This window comes from Cylas formicarius, unplaced genomic scaffold (genome assembly GCF_029955315.1).
Source record: "Cylas formicarius isolate icCylForm1 unplaced genomic scaffold, icCylForm1.1 PGA_scaffold_7__23_contigs__length_41026272, whole genome shotgun sequence".
NCBI classification, from domain to species: Eukaryota; Metazoa; Arthropoda; class Insecta; order Coleoptera; family Brentidae; genus Cylas; species Cylas formicarius.
Window position 1 is genome coordinate 40,144,808 of NW_026844352.1, and position 15,762 is coordinate 40,160,569.

General features: G+C 35.5%; 1 protein-coding gene across 1 annotated transcript in view; it reads right to left on the reverse strand.

Annotated features, from left to right (window-relative positions):
• Window positions 1-846: 846 nt before the first annotated feature.
• Window positions 847-15,762, reverse strand: part of LOC132705152 (lachesin-like) — a 58,568-nt gene continuing 43,652 nt past the window's right edge. The window contains exons 7-8 of the mRNA XM_060675587.1: window positions 1,890-2,060; window positions 847-1,351 (exon numbers count right to left, since the gene is read on the reverse strand). Coding sequence (XP_060531570.1) covers window positions 1,044-1,351; window positions 1,890-2,060 — 479 coding nt within the window. The 3' untranslated portion in view covers window positions 847-1,043. The remainder of the gene's footprint in view (window positions 1,352-1,889; window positions 2,061-15,762) is intronic.

Consider the following 15,762-nt stretch of genomic DNA (forward strand, 5'->3'; position numbering starts at 1 on the left):
TCCAGCATCCACGTCCCAACTGATTTGAGACTGCCGATACCACCGTTTTCGACGAAGAAAATCAACGTAGTTTTCAGTTCGACTTCTCCATTGGAGTTAGTTAGGAAGTTTTTCGTTTTTTTGAGAAGCGATCAATTAATTTTTTTGACTTATCCTTGGAAAAAACCAAAAGAATGCGTTTGATAACGGATTAATTCACGAACAACGCCAGTATCCTTTATAAAGAAGACATAAAACTTTTTACAAAACTTCTGGATTCCTCCTGCGTCGGTTTTTGCTGAGTAGAAATTGCTGACGTATCGCCAATCATCCTGTTGGCTTCTTCAGAGCTTGACTGAAACTGGCTCGTATTTTACTCTGTACCTGCTGATATATTGTTTGAGGGGGGGCGCTAATGAAGAGCATTAACACCTTCTCGGATGACTGATTGCCAAATTGGTGACAGGTAGAGACCTGAGTCGCGGTTAAGATTGTTGGGTTGTTTATAGATTTCTATAGAGTCTCGGATTTTTCGTTAGTAGAGGAACTGATTACATGCAAAAATTTTAGTTTCATCCAATAAAATTTTATATCCGGTTTAATGAGTGATTTTCTATTGATAGGAATATCTAAGAATGGAAGGTTATTATTAACTTCCGACTCAATGGTAAAACGTATGTTAGGGTGTATCGAGTTTAAATGTCTAAGAAAATCTACTAGGGTTTCTTGACCATGAGGCCAAATAACAAAAGTATCATCGACGTAGCATTTCAATAATTTTGGTTTCTTCTTATTTCGACACAGCAAAAACCGACGCAGGAGGAATCCGAAAGTTTTGTAAAAAGTATTACAGTAGCCTGTGGAAGTTTCTTTGAAAAATGAAGAACGTATAAACTTGGTGATTTTCTATTTGGCTTTACAATACGATACGGAACTGCTACCGCGGAAATCTCCGCGATTCCGACCCCGACGGTAACGAAACTTCAGGGATCGAAAAACACAGCCACGCTTCAAACGAAAAGGAGTTACTTATTGTCGCTTACAAAAATGTTCCGAGAATTTCATCACATTATTCGCATCAAACAGAGCACCAGCAGCGACGAGCGAGCCGCGAAGCGATCGAATGCGACCGGTCGATTTGCCGAATTGGTCGACGTTTCGTCGTGAGCGACGTGGTTGTCGTTGTTCCTTGAAAACGAGTGCGTTCCACTTGGAGGCGACTGACTCGACGGAGGAGAGCCCGACCGACTCTTCTCCAGCACGTTGTTCGACAGCTCTTCATCGTGGTCCCGTTCGGCGGACCCCAGCTGATCGTTGTAGTCCTCCTCGTCGAGAGATAAGCCCGCGTAGTTTCTAGTAGGTCCCGGTATCTCTGGGAATATGAATTTTGGGCAGATAAGGTTGTGTTTGTGGTTGGGATTGGCATAGTGTTATTTAAATTTTGTAAACTTCGTTTTTATTAATTTGATTTGTACATTCTTGTGTTTTACACTTGTGATTAGTTGTATTTGGTTATTTATTAGTATTATAATATGTGATGCATAGACTGTGATATCTTTTGATGTCTTACACTTTATAGTTGACGTGTGAAAACAATTGTTTTATTGTAAATATCACGCAATAAATTTGATTTGATTTGTTTTAACGATTCTTTTAAGAAAGCTGTAAAGTATTTTTTACAGTGCTGACGAGTAAATAACTTTTAAATTTTAAGCCTGCGTGACTTTATTCATCCATTGTCTTATTATCTTTATACGTATTCGTATTATTTTGTTTTGACGTTTTGTACACTGTGCTTAAATAAATCAACCTATTATGTTTATGAAACATTACCAAACACTAGAAAAGTGTTTACATTTTGCTGGTTTTAATGGGATTTACATAAACACTGTAGACGAGAAAAATCATACCGTAAAGTCTGATGTTGCTCTCGACTTCGCCGAGTGAATTTTTCGATATACATCTGTAGGACCCAATGTCGTCTTTCTGCAGGTTTCTGACGTTGACCGTCATTTTCACTTCGAACAGCGATTTGCTGACTATCTGGACGTCGTACTTGTAGCTGGAGATCACCATTTCACCTGCAATGAAAATACCCAATCGTGATGAAAGAGAAGATCTAACCTAAAATAAGGTATGAAGACTACGTATATTCTGTTGGCTTCTTCGGAGCTTAGCAGCAACCAGAACTATAGGACTGTACAAAAGAAAAAACATATTCATTCTCTATGCTTAATCAGTTTGATTGAGCCTGAGCTGCCTACTATCCGTTACAAAAATACAAGTTTAAATCCAATCCACCTTAATACCGATTATACTCTACTGCCTTTTCTTTTTCTGATAAATGCCATAACGAATTAAGTAACGAAACAAATCTTCATTGATGATATTTGGAAATGACCATCAAATTGGTAATGTTAAAAGCAAGGTTAAATTCTCTGCTGTTCTGTAGAAGTTTCGAAAGATTTGGATTTCGTCTTAGATTCTGGGGTAAAGTTTAGAGAGTACGTTACAAGTAAATTTTAGGTTAGGTCGCTAAAAAAGGTCAAAACTCCTGTCTTAGACTGATATATGGAGTTAGACGTAAATCTCATATTTCACCATATCTGGTTAGATCATTTCTCATACCAAATACGAATATTCAATATGTCTCCTTACAAGACTTTAATGCCATTGACATTGAAAAGTAAATGTAAAAATTGCTTTTCGGGTAAGCAAAATGTACGCTAGCAAGATTTGGTTTCCGTTTCTGCCTAATTCAGCCTTTCCTTGCCGTTGTCTGACGTTGTCTGTTCATGTAATGGGCTGTAACGGTATCTGCCTGTGCCAGATGTCTGACATTTTTGGCCCCCTGCTACCGAATTCAATTCGGGACACAATTTTGTTAATGTTACGATTATTAATGGGTTTTATTCTTAGGTTCTGAAGTACGTCGGATTGTTTGACAGAAATACCATCGGAAAAGGAAACCTGTTGTGCGATTGCGACGGTATCGTCGTTTGGTCCCCGCATCACTAAATTTATCCGAAATTATTTCGGGCTCGTCCCGTGGGGACTATAACGCCGTCGTAATAAATTCGATTAGCGACACTGCCGACAACCGAAACCCTGAAACGTAGAAACGAAGGCGGAACGGAAAGGAAAAAGTAAACATAAAGGAAGAAACTGCTTTCCTATAATCATCTCCCTTCGTTCGCCGTCATGGCACGATGTGATGTTTGTTTCAGTTTAAATACTCATAAAAGTCCCCTCAAATTGTTTTACTTCGACGCGGAAACTACCTTGTTTCGCTTTATTTCCGAAGTTCATATACTGCAAAATCTACGGGAACTACCAAAGCCGTACTTCATGCATTATTCTTTGCAGTTGTTGTTTTATTTGTTCAGTGGAGTTAATTACTTTCAAATCGGGTAGAATATGCCAAAAGTCTGCTCGAAGCGGATACAATCGCGCATTTTGTGATTCAATTCCAGCACTAGAAAAACGTAATCGTATGTGTTATCGCAACTTCGACTTCGAGAGTAAGTTTTCAAAAAAACAATAGATTTTTCACCGAAACTTCCACAGGCTACTGTAATATTTTTTACAAAATTTCTGCGTCGGTTTTTGCTGGGTCGAAATCTTTCGCCAATCATCTTCAGAACTTGAAGAAGCCAACAGGATGATTGGCGAAACGTCAGCAAGTCCGACTCAGCAGGAGGAATCCAGCAGTTTATAGTTAGTTTATATAAAAGTTAATAGTTCATTTTGTGGTCTATTCGAACTGATAGAGTTGTTTGCGTTGAAAATTCAATAAATTTTTACGGTTCCTTTCATTTTCATCTTGAAAAATGTATTGTATGCGAAAACAAATACAAAAAATTCATTACATGTAACTAACACTAAAGTCTCCTTTATACTCGAGTATCACCTCGTATAATCATCTTCCAAGTGAAGTAACACTAATAAAATTTGTGAAACTGTTCGAAAATTCTAATAAACAACTTAGTTGTGTCCACTGTACTCTCTCCTAAATTAATAAGTCAAATCTATAGCGGACATTTTAGGCACTACAAGAAACATGGAAGGCATAATGACAAGTCTACTAAAAGAAGATAAGTAAATGTGAGGAGTACGGAACAAGCTGTCGGGCGTAACCAAAGCAGAAACCCTCCAGGAAATTAGAGAGGATAATCTAGTCAGAGTTCGGTAACTATGTTTAATAAGTGGCCCTAAGTGTTACGGATTTACCAAGGCAAGGGATCACGATAGAAACTTCTATAAGTGATATTTTATGAAATCTAGTGCAATGATTTTGTTGCCTGTGGAAGGTCACTTGTCCAAGAAAGAGTAAAATAAGGTTGTTTGCTTATTAAAAAAAAAAATTAGGAATCGTCCTTTTGAACTCGTGTGTAAAATTTCAATGTTTGCTTGAAGGTGGTAGACAATGATTCAGTAGAAATACTAAGAGATTGTCGACTTTCCATTGCCTTTATTTTATATTTACACAACGTGTCAGTCTTGTGTAAACATTAAATAAAGACAATGGAAGTTTGACGATTTCTTTGTATTTCTAAAATGTCAACGTGAAATGGCTTTCTTGTGTGTACCATCACTGTGATTCTTTTGATCTCTTTAACACCGTTTATATTTTAAGCTAAAAAACATAATGTGATATATAATTAACACCCACTAACCTAATAACTTACGGGGAACAGAATCCTTCTACTATGTCTACTGTAAAAATGTGCGTAGCTACGGCTTTCCTAATCAACACGATTTACTTGAATACATATTAGTGGGTGTTTATATGGAGAACTGAACATGGAATTTGCTGGTCTAGTTTGGCATACCAAATTCTCGTCACCCCGTGCAGACGAAGTTTTCGATTACATCACTTTTCTTTGTGCTGTTGTACGCTTTGGCGAATTGAGAATATCGAATGAACAACTTTTACGCCCTGCGAGACAAAAGAAAATTTACATGTAATTCGGCTCCCCCGACTAAAGGAGATGCATTGCGCAGTAGATATTTTATAGCATCGACGGGTTTTCTAATAGACGCCGGTGGTTTCGACGGCAACGTGACTTATTGCTATCAGTACTCTGCCGTGTGATATTTAGGCCATACGTTGGGATATAAAATTCCGAAATTTAGCGTTGTGGATGTTTGAAGTAATTTCTAGTGTTACTGTGATCAAAATGCAGTGAGAAAATAGTAAATATTTTGTTTATTCCAATCTAACCAACCACTGTATAACAGACACAGAAAAGTAGAGCAGCTGACTTCGGGTCTATAAAAGTTTATCAAAAACTGCTAAAACCATCATTAATGATTTTTTATAATTTTTGTTTAATAAGTCCCCACTTCACAGGTTTCTATTCGCAAAAGTTTTTTTAAGGGAGCACGCCATAAATTTGCATTGAAAAATATATCTTTGTAAGTAGTAGAAGTCAGTAACTTCAGCGTCCTCCGCGTTCTTCAAGATCAAAACAAAATTACCGATTTTATGAAAATAGTAGGAAGGTTTTGCAATGTATTCAACCACAACAACTGAGATAACGGGACACATGATGCAGACGCTTTATCTCGACTCAAAGGCTATTAATAAAACGGAAACAAGAATGAAATGAAAGAAAATTACTTAATACAATTGGCAAAATATTAGTTTGTTTAAATTTTTCCTAAATATTAGAACTGAGCCGGATTCAAAATATTAATTGTAATTATTGCAAAGCTTAATGGCAATATAGCTAAAGCAGCGTCCAAATCGTCAAAAAAAACTTTCAGGTACGTTGGTAAAGAAGAAGAATTGAAACAGGTATTTAGTTTTGAGACATTTCAAGGAAAATATTTTTTCTGATATACTTTCTCAAAGTATAAATGAATCGGACACAGCTGTTCCGCAGTTTTTGTAATCCGGTTTTATCAGCAATGGATAGTATAATGGAAGACAGTATATAATCTTAGAAAATATACATGCCTCACAGAGTTTTTTTTTGCACTTTAAAATTCAATATATGCTTATTTGTATATAGCGTTTTGAGGGATGCAGAAGTCCTTTTGCATACATCTGAAATGTGGCCACTATATCCATTATCACTCCTAACTTTTTTGCTTCATTTGAAAGTTTAAGATTTTGATCACAGAATTTAGCTTAAGATTGTGTTTTTTACTATATTGAGAAAGAATTTTAAGATCCAAACTAAGATTATCTTCGACGTTATCATAATTTGTTGAGTGAAATGTGTGTAACAGTTGTATCTCTCGTACACATTTCAAATGTGTATGAGAGATACAACAGAGGTCCAATAATTGAACCCTATGACACTCCTGAAACAACGAACTGCTGCCTATTGTTTAAATATGATTGGAAATAAGATACAGATCGATCCGTGAAACATTTATTCTACTATTTACAAAACTATTTAGGCTCTGAAGAAGCCAGCAGGATTATTGGCGAAACGTTAGCAAGTTCCAGAACGTAGCAGCATCTTCAGAAGTAACAAATAAAGTCCCAGATTACGTGAAAGCAAAAATATATTATTACGAAATCTTTGGACCATTTAATAGAACTTTTTTTTCGTATCCAAGGGGAAATAATTCGTTTCATCGTGCCGCTGTGAAATATTTAAAACATTTCCCCGCTATAATACGAACCGCGGCATACTTCGGACGTTCTTATTTCTGGCGGTGACACTCGGATAGCCGACTTAACGACCTCCGACTGCGAGCCATTTGTCCGAAGCGATAACAAAATAAATAAAACGACGGAGCGGGGCCGACGGGGGCACTCAAAATGCAACCCCCGCCCCCGCCGTTTCGCCATTTAACTGCTGATGAATGACTTCTTGAAAGAAATTTATAAATCTTGTCGACGGGAGCGGAGTCTAGATCAATTACGGGAATTATGGATCTGATGCGTATATCCGACATTTTAGAGGCGATTAACAAGTGAGGCGGTCTCTTTGGGGGGAACGCGAAGTCGGGGCTCTATTCGACGGTAATCAATCACCCCCTCGCCCCCATCTATTAAGAAAGGTCGGAGGGGGGTGGGGGAGATTTGTAAATTGTTTGGACTGGGGCTTCCTTTTGAATTATAATCGGTTTACGCGTGCTTTTAAAACGTTTTGGCGGGAAATTTCACGGCTTATTTTAGCCATATATTTTTGTCGATTAAGCGATCAGCGATATGAATAGGTGGCACCACCAAGAAGAGCAGATTTATTCCGGTTAAAGTCTTTAGAGTTTTGTATTTCCCGTGTAAATTGATAATTTCATACTTTGGATAGGCCTTGTTTAATGGTTGGTAGTGGTCCCAGATCAACTTCTTCATATTCTTCTTCCTCTTGGTGCTCTGACTCACATTCTCCCACAAGTTTTAATCATAAAGTTGACGGCATCTAGCATATTAACGGAAAATTTGTCTTCAGACTCTACCATTTCCATTAAAAAAAAATTCCTGTATCGACACTTAAGACATTTTACTACGCTCTGGTCCATCGGCTGGAATGCCCTTGTTGTTTTGAAGAAATGGCAATTCAATATTCCGTAGATTTGGAATATGGGGAAGTGCAGGGCAGTTATCTAAGAGAAGTAATAAATAAATAAATAAGTTGTTTTTAACGTTTTGCTTGGTATTTAAATTGCACTGATACAGACATTTGATAAAGACACGGTGTTGTCGAAACAATTGTCATGTCAAAATATATAATTTCGTGAAAATCTGAACTTTTAGTTCTTATTTACCGTAGATATTCTTATCCATAGAAAATTGGACCTAACATAAGTCCAGAAGTCATAGGTTTCGCGAAGAAATGGAACTAAAACACCAAAATCAGTTCGAAAGTAACTCCACACTCGCCACGATGGTCATTCAAAACATCATTGACCACATATCAAAAGTTCTTAACGTTATATCCAGGCTCAGAAATCTCTCAAAATCTTCGATCTGTCTGTCAAAGACTAACAACACACAAAACGCCAAAGAAAAACGCAAAGGTCCATTAAAATTTATAAACAAACAAGATCCAGGTACTTTTTGAAGAGTTTTTCATGGTGAGTTTGTTGGTGTTTTGTATGAGTCACGAAATTAATTACGATGTTGCACATTATAATTTTTCCATAACCACCAGCTTTTCAATATGTACAACAAAAGCGCAAAGTAGGTTATCAAATTCAACAAATAATGATCAAATTTGAAATCCATCTAACAATAGATTTAAACAATAAAAAACAATTTAAAATTTATTAAATTCGACATCTTTAGCTTGTGTTGATCAATTTGTTTCTGATTTATTTCTAGTGTTTATATTTGTATTTATCTATCATATTTATCATATTTAACTATCATTTTCTATTTTTTGTTGTAAATTATTCGGCATGCGTGGTCTGTTTTACACGTAGGAAGCGGTGCAGTGAAAATTGCCTTTCGTGGAATGTACGCATTTGATTAACATGTCTAATTTTTGACAAAATGACAGCAGGACGTCATTTTAAGCATTGTGACACCACTTTTTAAACGTCTTTCCATGTTCTGTTCGCATACCAATTTTGAAAACATTTGATTTGACAGTTTTCGTAAGACCAAAAATTAAATAAATGTATTTTTAATTAAAATTTAACTTTAACGCAAATAATAATAATAATTATGTTATAAGGTTGCGTGTGAATAACAGTTTCCAGCTGGAATGGTTAAATGCTACTTTGAATTGGCCTTATTGAATGGGCAGTTCGGTCGCCAGACCTAACACCCTTGGACTTTTTTCTATGGGGATATCTAAAAAGTCCCATAATTTTCGCGTTCATTGTATGTTATTATAAAATCACATTTTTCATTTTTCATGCGACGCCCGTCTACGTGCTAATAAACATATAAATAAAGTATTAAAAATGGGGTAAGATTCGTAAAAGTCAACCGGAATGATTAGATGTCGGGTATCAAATTATCATCTCCCCATTTTTTCGTTTTTTATCCGGAGAAACCGGGCCGCCTCGCAATTACAAAGTCAGAGAGCGTATTCATAACTCACGGTAAACGGCGGCTTCACGGGATCCTTAAAAATCCTTTTGTGGCAAAATACACACACCGTACGAAATATACGACGGGACTTTTTACCTCAGAACGCCGTTTAAATTATATATAATCTACTTAATTTGCACATGCTTCCCTCTTTATCGTTCCGACGGCGCATAAAAGAATTCATCGGGGGTCCCGATGAATTTTTAAGGGCCCCCGAGTGTTAGAGTTCCGCCCTTTCGAAAATATCGAAGGTGTACGTAGTAAAGCTGAATTTTTCGAAAATCGCGAGGTATTGCGAAAATTGTAGGAAGATCCGAAGAAAGTAGATGCCTAAAGAGGGTTTGGACGAACATAACCGCAATGTGTTTTGAGGTGATGTTCGTGCAAACCCTCTTTAGGCATCTACTGAAGAAGTTACAGAAAATGATACTGGATTAAGACTTACAGAAATCTGTCAGAAATACATACATAATAATATAACGAGATTCATCCGACGCTAGAATCTTTAGAACACAACGCTGCTGCTATCAATGAGGAAGTAGAAGCAATGAGAATAACGAAAACTCAAAATTAGCACGAATGGACTATGAATGGAAAAGTATTAAGAAAATTGAAGAAATGAGACTCAGCCTGCAAAGACCTCTTTAGTTATTCGTCATCTACTTTAATGTTGTCAACTTATTCATCTCCCTATTCAAGTATGTGTTTCGACGATACGACAGGCCTAACCTATGGGAAAAATGAAAACTAGTTAATAGAAAATACCGAGCAACTAGAAAATTGTCTGTCTCAAGCAACTGTTGATGGTAGTTAAGTTGTCTTACTTGGTGTTGTAATTGATAACAGGTTAAATTGGTCGCAACATATAAGAAAAAAGTAAAAACCAAACTTGATTCTGGTCTTGCTTGAGAAATTGATTGTAAAATTGTAAATTTGTAAAATATCTAATCGCTCATTTGAGAAGAGTCTTGAATTTTTAAGGGGTTATATATCATATCATATGTATGGGTGTATCAACAGCTCGTCGATATTCACAAAAATCATGAACCGTTCCTAAAAATGCAGATAATCATAATTATGTGAGTTGATTTGAAAAAAATCTACTGAAACCACAACCAAAATATCGATAGACAATAGTCTTCATTATGACTTACATAATATTTTAAAACAAATGTTAGATCATTAAATCTAATGTCTTCTGAAAAAAAAATTAAAACTTGCTAATTGCTTTTATACTGTTGCCAACTACATACATACATCAGACTTGATCTAACACACGACTTGCCTTTTATCTGCGCTCCTTCTTGTCTTTTTTATGTTCTTATTACAATTTACCTGTGTAAGTAGACTACTTATCTAATTTATATTGCATTTTTTTGATTTGCTCCAACTACTTTATTGTAAATCTTGTATCTCGGATGATAAATTGAAAGAAAAACTCAAAGATGCGGCCCTAGGAACTCTAGAAGATTTAAAAAAACTTACGAAATTAAATAAATTCTTATATCAGAGAAGGCTAAGCAAGAAAGATGCAGCAGAAGACAGCCAATAATACAGGTTTACAAAGAATGTCTCAGACAAGGCAAAAAACCACTCGTGGAATCAAAGTTGTGCTTATATGAGTTCCTTACTGGGTGATTCTAGGTCTGGAGAAACCTAGAAGTGAGAATAGGCAAGGAACGACGTAAATAATGAGATCTATAATGAAAAGGTGTCGAAAGCTTTCATCTCAAAGGCTTCCATAAATATATTCGCGATGAGCGGTGATAGTGGGGAACCCATAGCAGTTCCCGACATTTGTTCAAAAATTTGATCGTTAGAGGTGAGAAGGTTTGGTTCCAGATTCTCAGATTTTAATATATCTGAAATGATGGTGAGAGTTTCAGGAATAGGAACTTTAGTATAGAGTGATTCTACGTAGAAATTAACCAGAATATCTTGTGCGTCGAGTTACATACACCGAATGATACAGCTGTCCTTGAACAGTCCTGTAATTGAAACCCTGGAATTCAAAAGAAGACGTACGTTTTCTGCAATCGACCCTGCTACTGTCAAATGGAAGAAAGGTCAGATTGGGTACACTCACACACCTATATTCGATGAATTTAGATCATGTGAGGAACTAGAAAATAGGCTTTTTGGAAAATCTCTGCTTGAAATATTTTTGTTTTGTTTCCCATAAATTCAACTTTTTTTTTGAGCGTTAGGTTTTTGTTTATATTTTAGGTCAGAACAATGGTATTGAGGTGGGGGTTTGAATGGGTTGTTGAGCACTTATTTAGCTATTCAATCCATCTAAAATTATTATGTTACAGGTATGTCAGCCAGGATAAACCCGTTTTAAATAAGAATCTAACGAGTGTACTGTAAAAACCCTTTTGGAATTAGCTTCCAGGCCACGTATATCTGTAATTCGGCGGAAAAATTAAGTAAACCGCCTCTCGAAGGAGACTCTTATTAGTTAAGCCTCCGAGCCGACACTTAAGTCCCCGCCGCATAGTTAAATAGGGCCGTGTTCCGTAATTCGGTTTTATCTTTCAATTCTCGCCCTCCACGGTATATTTAAGGCTATTAATTTGAGGACGTGACGCCTCCGAACGACGAAATCCGAATAAAGTGGCGGCCGTCTATTAATCACGTACAGGAAACTACCGAAATATAAAGTTTTGATTATGACCGTCATTATCAGGGTTTAATATCGGCCGCGCCCTTAAACTAAGCCCCGAAATCTATTAAACCGCGTTCTTTATCGCGGACAAGATCTCGGTTCGCACAGTGGCGTACGCGGCCGATCGATTCCCAAGGAAAACAAAACATTAATTTTTTTACCCGAATTTTTGAGAAAGTAATTCTCTTTTAATTATGGAACTCTATTATGCATGCAAATAAAATCCGCAGAAGTAGGAAATTTTACACTACATTACAAATACATAGAAAAAAAAAACATTTACCCAATATAACTCTTCCGTATCGAAATATGATCGATAGAATATCGGTTTATTTTTTAACGTCAAACAGGTTCAAATAATCTAAAACTTTTAAAAACAGTTCGGTAATATAACTTTTTGAAGATGTTATAGACGCGTCCTTGAGCAAGTGAAAGTCTATTAAATACAGCTATAGCTAAATGTTTCGGTTAGTTTTGGATAGTTTGTGATTTGTTGTACAAAATTCTTCGTATGTCTATTTGGCAAATAAGTCATTCGTATTTTCTTCTTCTTCTTCTTTTTCCTACGTTAAGGCCAATGCCTTGTGTTTACTGGCTACTATTTAATCTTATTTGTGATTCTGAAGACCAGCTATCTTTCTATATTTCTTCTCTCTCGTCGCCAACTTACTATATCTTGAATATTACATTGTTGCCGGATATCTTCGTTTCTGACGTGGTCTCGTCAAGTCTTTCCTATTATGCCCTTGCCCTTGTTTTGTTTTCTTTGTATCGGCTCTGGTTTCTACGGCATAGGTAAATATTGGTCTTATACATGTTTTCGTTTCTATTCCTGCTGTGGCTGCTGCTTTCCTTACTTGGTATATCGTCTCTTGGTAAATATCTCGGTGGCTTGTTACATCTACTTCTAATTATCTGGATGACATTCCTTGCTTTATGATTGTCTCTTCTAACTCCAGCTTACATCTTATTGGTTTTCTGCTGATATTGCTATATTGTATTCTTTTACGGTTTTATTAAATATGTGTAACATTCTCCGTAGGCTGTCTTCGCTATTAGGTATCCGCGTATCATTTTGTTCATAATCAGGTTAAATAAAAACGGACTTAAGCTGTCTCCTTGTATTATTTTATTTCTTCTTATACCTTTCCCTCAGCTTTTATTTTAGTGGAGCAGTTGTAATTGAGTTCCTCTTTGATTCTTATCTTTTTCGGAGATACATTTTTTTCTTTAAGTAAGTATACTATGTCATTACGTCGTATTTTATCAAACGCTGTTGTTAGGTCCACGAAACCTATGAAGATAGGGTTGTTGTATTCTACTGGCTATTCTATTGGAATTATAAAATTGGATCTGTTGTTGATCTGTTGTTTCTAAAACCTTGCCGTTCGTCGCATATCGGAATTGTTGCTCTCGGTTGTTCGGCTATAGTTTGATGGCTTGTTCTTGTCTCCTTTTTTAAATATTTATGTGGTCAAACTTTTATTCCACTCTAGAGGTATCTTTTCTTCTTTAATTATTTTATTGGAAATTTTTGTTATTTCCTTTATTAGTTTTGGTCCTCCATATTTCATTTTTTCGTTTGTCATCGTGTTTTCTCCTGGCGTTTTTTCAGTTCTCGTATTGCGTTTTTCACGTGGTTTTCTGTTATTATCAATTTTGAGCCCATTGTTTCTGTTTTGTCTTAAGCATTATTTTCTCTTGAAGAGATTCTTAAAGTATTTTGTTCCTTCTTCCATTTTTATCGAGTTAATCTTTATGTATTCATTTATATGTCTTTTAGTTCATCGTAATAGTTTCCACACCCAAGAATTTTAGTTTTAGTTTTCGTCAAAGCTGTGCAGTTCCGAATTTAAATGAATGGTATAGTTAGAATCCGAACTTTTATTTTTATACGCCTTTTTATGTTCGTCAATGCCTTTCTTCAATGTTCTCCCTATTTGTCCGATGTAAATTTTGGGTCAAGATCCACATTTCAACTTGTAGACTCCGGATTTTTGAGTTTTTCGTAATTTAGTTTTATTAGTTTTTAGTATTTTTATAGTATTTTCAGTTTTAAAAGCAATATTAATACCAAATTTAGATAGACGTTTCGAAATTTTCTTGCTAGGTTCCCCCATGTATTTTTTTGTTTTTGTTTTCGGTGTTTAATATGGGATAGATAGAGTTCAGGGTTATTTGAAACTGCTTTTTAATTATAATCTTATTTATCAAAAAGGGATCGTAACCATTGTTTTATTTGTTTTATGTTATTTAACTATTTTTCAAAATTTTCTGTAAAAAGTGGTACATTAAGTAGTACGTTGATAAAAACATAAAAGGCAGATATTTTGTGTGTGTAAGGGTGATTTGAGTTATTATTTATTATTGTGTCCGTGTGTGAGGGTTTATGGAAAATGAAAAAATCTAACTTGTTCTGTATTAAACTATCTTGGTTTATGATAGGCTTAACTTGTCTCTGCATGAGCATATTGTCTATTACGTTTATTACGTCAGTTGGTGGGATGCTAGGAAACAAGTTTTGAACATCAAACGAAACTGGAATTGCCTCAGAGGAATTTTTATGTCTTTAACCTTGTTAATTAATTCGAATGAATTTTTGATAGCATATCTAGGTTTAAAGGCTTTAAAGGTTTAAAATTTTAATTAAACTCGTTGAAGATTTAACTGACCATGCTGTTACAAAAGAAACTATAGGCCTTATTGGTATATGCAGTTTGTGTAATTTAATTAAATAATATAAATTTGGAGGTTGAGGGTTCACGATTATTTGTTGGTATTTATCCTTGTCATTAAAAAGTGATGACACGGTAATTACTGTCTTGATTTGTTTTTGATATAATTCGATGGGATCATATTGTATACTTTGGTATATATGTGGATTAAGAAACTGTTTTGTTTGAGTAGTTTAAAGTTGAAACCCCTTTTCAGCAATTCGGACTCTTTCTCAGAGAATGTACTATTGTAAAGTTCACGATTTGAGAAGTTTGAGATTAAATTGTCTAACTTGGATTTTTGTCTTAGATACTTTTTGTGATTAATGTTTGGTATGTCAGTTCGTGTTCTATTGTCTAATAAGTCAATTTCTATGGGATTAAGTCTATGAGATAATTCAGAATGTATTACCTTCACAAACATCCAATGTATATCTCTTCTCTTGTGTTGATGCCTTCTTTCTTCTTTCAACCATTTTGTCTGGCCTTGAAGTTGGGCTTTTTTTTGCAGCAGGACTGTTGTTGTTGGTTTTTAGTTTCATACATTTGGGATGTACTCCTTTGTGTAAGCACTTGTTGAAAAACCAAATGTTTGCGGCATCGTAATAATAGTGTAAAATACAAAATAGTCAGGAAACCGTTTTCAGCTTCTTTCAAAAATCGGACTGAGGTGGCTTTTACTTGATGAAAATCCATGTAACACAAAACATTTTATTATATTTTACATAATCATTCAAAAAGCAAAAAACTGAATTTGTTGGAAGCTATGGAAATTAACAAAATCAGTTATTCGAATTTATTACCTAATGACGAATTGGATTTAAATGCGTCTCCGTTGTTAGATTTAAATTTATAACCATATGGCTGCAATTAAAAATCTATTTTGCCTGTTTTTATATATAGTAGCCACGGTGTTGCCGAAACAGCTGTCACAAAGCATTAAGAACTGTGAAAATCTGAACATTTTTTGTTCTAATATAATTTGAATTGTTGCCACTATTCAGGGGAAACTGACATCTTTGTACCTAATTCAATGAACATTTAAATACCATTACATTAGATATTTAATTAGAGAATTTCGAATCAAATCATCTTATGGTAAGTTGGTACTGTATTTTTTTTTGTAAAGGCTTTATTATCACCAGTTATCGCGAATATATATGTTGGGAAGAAAGCTATCTACACGTTCCACCTAAATTCATGCCCATACTTTTGGTTCTTGACCTTACTTACGCGATTTGTCTAACCATTTGAACTTTACACGCTCACGCTCGCGTTCCAAAGCATCGAAAGTTGCCGCGGCCTTAATTTCCTTTCCTAGTCGGGATCCGATTGTAAACCATGGCGTTAATTGAATCATCTGGTATTAAACTTTTATTAAAGTTCCCGAAACTTCCCGT